Raw genomic sequence first — 4341 nt, 5'->3', positions numbered from 1 at the left:
CTTTTGAAAATATTAGGGACAAGAAGAAAAGATTATCAAGCAGAAAATTAACTGCTAAATACAAGCTCACTAAATTACTTCAGCCACTTAAGAACAAAACAAATAGGATGTACTTAATCCAAAATAAGGGCCAACAATGCAGCATCTCCTTGGCTGCACGTGCTCATTGCCAGGCATGATGTGGTACCGTTTCCTCAGCAAAGACACTTGGTAACTACAACTTGATGAAAATGGTACTCTTCCAGATATAAAAGACAACATGGAAGGTACAAGTGAGGAAAGCACCAGAGAAAAACAAATAAACTCATTACTACTTGTAGTCAGATACCAATTTAGTAGAAAGAGTAGTTTGGCAGTACAGGATCGTGTACCTTTATCACAGATTACCTCTCGCTCCTCATAAATATTCTCCATCAGAGCTGACATATCCAGCCCTGTTCTGCCATTCACCTGAAATCCCCATCTTCCTGGGGCTGTAAGCTTTCCTGCTCAGAATCACATGTGCAATCTTGCAAGGAAAGATATGAAAAAATATCTTTGTTATAAAGAAATGCCTCTTCAGACATTTCTAATAAATATACTACCTGGGTTGCTATCACAAGCAGCCTTGTTGATGCTGCAAAGAGAGATAAATACCAGCTTCTCTACAAGCACGAACAACTAAAAAGAATAGCTGCTTCTGTTTTGTTTTGCAGTGTACTTATTTGTGCACAAACACTAAACTCTTTAGGATGGATATTTTGTCTAGTGTATTGCCAAGGCCTCTTTCCCTATGGCATTTCAATATAAGCAGACATCTGCAAATGCCAGAACATCTTACTGCCTTATATATAGCTCTAGTAAGAGAAAAATAATTCATTTCACAAACCTATTGCTTTTCCTTAGACCAGCAACTATTTTTTTTAAGAAACATTTTAAAGATTATTTAATGTGGTTTAAAAATAACAGGTCATACTTTAATTGCTGAAGACAACTGTTCAGATTTTTTAGAGGCTCCTTGCTCATAGCTGCTGATGGTTTCAAGAGTTCTTCCAGCAAGGCAGCAGGGACTGGACAATCAGGAATCTTGACTGGAGTCACAGGATTTGAAGAGTTATTCTCTCCCTTCAGTTCCTTCCTCTGTTTAAAGAAAAAAAAAAAAAAAAAAAAAGAGCTAGAAACAGAATTAAGCTGGTTTTGAGAACTTCACTTTTACCACATAGAGAGAGTCTCACATCACTCTGCTGGTATGTATCTGCATTGCAGAGCAAAATCCAGAAGCACATTAACGATAAGTCTCATGGGTCACAAGCAAAAGTTCCTAACCTAGTGTCATCTGCTAGCCTTGCTCATAAGTAAACAAACACCATCTACAAGGAGTTGGTCAACAACTCACTCAAAGAAAGGAAATGCTAAGGATTTAAAACAACTGACTTGGACCTTCACAACAAATATTAATCATGCTCTTTCAATATAGTTGAGAGTAATTCATAAAAATTTAATTAAGTGTAATGAAAGTAGTCCTTTTGAACTTTCTGGGACCTGCAGGATGAAATAGTTCATACCAATATCTGGGAGAATTAAATGGATTTTCATAGGAGATTCTTACTGAGTCAGAGAATTTATAGGAAGAGCAAGAGATCTACTATTACTACATTTTCTGTGTAAAAGTAGCAAATGAGAAAATTCAAAGAACACATTAATAGTTACCCTTGGAAAACATGAACAGATGAAAAATACAGAGTATGGAAAAGATAACCACATGAATTTTAGAAAGTTTTTAACTAAGTATTTACTCACGATCCATTATTTAGGCACTCCCTTTTTTGCTTTATTACAATAAACTAAAATGTAAATGCAAGATAATACGCTAAACACAAAGGTCTCTGAATAAAAAGGTAAGAAGTCAAGATCAATAAAATTGCTTTTGCCAGCAAATCTTCCTGGCTTTATAATTTAAACGCCAGAAAATCTGTAAGTCAGTATCCAGGTAAGCATTTCAGAGTTTTCACCAGATTTCCTGCAGCGGAGTATTTTCGAACACTGTAAGCCATTTACACTACAATATATATATTCTTCCTACTTAAATACCTTCTTCATCTTGCCATGTTTCAAGTCCAGCTTCAGTTGCTGGTTCTGCTGCAGTAGCGACTTCATACTATTCTTCAGTTCACTCACTTTAGCCTGGAGCATAAACTTGTCCTTCTGAGTCGCTGACAGGTCTTCTCTCACAATTTCCAACTCAGTCTTAATATTCTAAGGGCAAAAGAGAATTCACATGGTACAAGGAAACAGTGTATAAATTTCAGAAAACTAATATTCCTATCATTTTCTGCAGTTTCCATGGGAATGTAGAAAACACCACAACATCTAGCACACTGCTATTTGAAAACAATTTGCCTGGAGAGAGAAAGGAAAAAAAAAAAAACCCAAAGATAGATAGGTAAAAAGTCAGTAGCCTGTTCTAATGGCCTGAGATCAGTGAAATATAAGTAACTAACAGTAGAGTGAAAGTGAAACTGAGAAAATTAAAGACCCTGTTAAAAACCCTGTTATATTCATAAAATCAATAAAAGTACTCTGCTTTTGAACAATAAAATATTGCTTTAGTTATCCTGGTATGGTCCATCAGAATCTTTACCAGCTAGATCAAATACCTGTAGGACAACTTGTATCCCTTCTAACTCCTTATGGCTGCGCTGTTCACTCATATCCAGCTGCTGCTTAAGCGTTTCAATTTCTCTTTCTTTTTGTTCTACTTCCCACTTGAGGTCTTCCACCTGCCAAAAAAAAATGTTTTTAGAATTCTCTGTAAGAGCAATTATTCACAAAATGAAAAACATTTCTAATCATCTATGTCTTAGGAACCTTTCCTGTTTCTAAGAAAAAGTAGTTAAACTTTGATAAAAACAACTGCTGAATAAACGAAAAATGAAGTCATGCATCTCAGGTGCCTAAATGAGCAGAAACATCATGTTTAATTTTACCTCTTGATTTACTCCTGGCTCTTCACTAAGCTTCTCATTCAGCTTTTTCTGCAGAAGTTGGAGCTGAGACCTGGCTTCTGCCAACTCTTGCTGAAATTGTGATACTTCCTGGGAATGTTTCTCATCCTCTACCCTACACAGCAGAATTAACAGAAACAGACAAAGCAGTTATTTCAACCCGCTCTTTAAAAGGAGTACTTCATTGTGTTAGCTATGTAACCATATGAGTATCCTTTTGTGACACCAAAAATTGTGTTACATGACAGTGCATGCAACCTGATTAGTTATAGCTTTGACTGGCAGCTCTGCCAGTATGTTCACAGCAGGAGTTAAATCACAAAAAGATTTTAAACTAGACAGATGCATCAATAGATCATTAAGTACTTAAAAAAAAGCATCACCACCAACAAAAAGCCCTTCGGTGCTGGTAATATTTCCATTTCAAACAAACGGATTCTGTACTGAGAAAACAAAACAAAACAAGAGGAAAAAAAAAACTGTCAGCACTTTTGCTTTTATTTTAGGAGAAAATGGTTTATTTTATTTCCATATTCTCTTGTAGCTCTTATAGTTTATTAAAGTATAACAAATTATACCCTACACAACAGGACAAATCAATTAGTTTCAATATATCGTGGAATATATTCAACAATCAAGTTCATCCTCTATGTGGTTCCTCAGGGATGTTAAAGAGGAAAGAATAATAAGATATGTGTGAAGCATTAACACCATGAAATGATTTAATTCATGTCAAAACTTCATGTCAAAATAACAGATGATTAAGCCTAAAGGCAATTCATTGCAACTCTAATTGTATTATGAGGAGACAGAAAATGCAAATATTTGCCAGGAGTCCAAATGTACATTTTATGATCAGGCCCAATCGAGGTAAATTTCTGCATAATCCAGTCCAGAATTAAAAAAAAAAAAAAAGTTCATGTGCATGTATTTTTCTGAGGATTTATTTCATTTACTACGCTCTAAGAACTTAGACATTTATTAGAGCATACTTACTGCAGTTTGTCCACTTCAGCCTGGAGGGCTTGGACAAGCAGTTCTTTGGCATGTAGCTCTTTTTTGATTTCGTTGAGCTCAAGAACAGCAGCTCTGTAATGACGACGGTTATGTGCTGCATCTGCTTTGGCTGCTGCTACCTGAACAGAAAAAAAGAAGCATTTTTCCTTGTTTGGTTAATACAGTAGACTCACAAGAGGAAGCAGACTACAGAGATAGAAAACAAACCAAGAAAGAAGTTGTTCAGCAGTGTTAACTTGCTGTTATCATTTACTATTTTTGTCTAAAATACTGATTATTAGTCTTGTTAATCTTATTAATGGAAGTTAATAATCATATAATGGAAGGACCACATACGCTG

At 35.5% G+C, this 4341-nt stretch overlaps 1 protein-coding gene across 3 annotated transcripts in view; it reads right to left on the bottom strand.

Moving 5' to 3' along the window:
• Positions 1 to 4341, bottom strand: part of GOLGA3 (golgin A3) — a 30013-nt gene that overhangs the window by 4455 nt on the left and 21217 nt on the right. For all 3 annotated transcript variants that reach the window (XR_009960141.1, XM_062589856.1, XM_062589857.1), the window contains exons 19-23: positions 3981 to 4120; positions 2967 to 3099; positions 2637 to 2759; positions 2071 to 2235; positions 956 to 1119 (exon numbers count right to left, since the gene is read on the bottom strand). Coding sequence is in view for 2 of the 3 variants with exons in the window: in XM_062589856.1 (XP_062445840.1) it covers positions 956 to 1119; positions 2071 to 2235; positions 2637 to 2759; positions 2967 to 3099; positions 3981 to 4120 (725 nt within the window). In the remaining variant the exon portion in view is untranslated. The remainder of the gene's footprint in view (positions 1 to 955; positions 1120 to 2070; positions 2236 to 2636; positions 2760 to 2966; positions 3100 to 3980; positions 4121 to 4341) is intronic.

Source organism: Rhea pennata, chromosome 17, assembly GCF_028389875.1.
Source record: "Rhea pennata isolate bPtePen1 chromosome 17, bPtePen1.pri, whole genome shotgun sequence".
NCBI classification, from domain to species: domain Eukaryota; kingdom Metazoa; phylum Chordata; class Aves; order Rheiformes; family Rheidae; genus Rhea; species Rhea pennata.
Note: the sequence above shows the minus strand (reverse complement) of the source record. Positions and strands in the feature narration are given on the sequence as shown.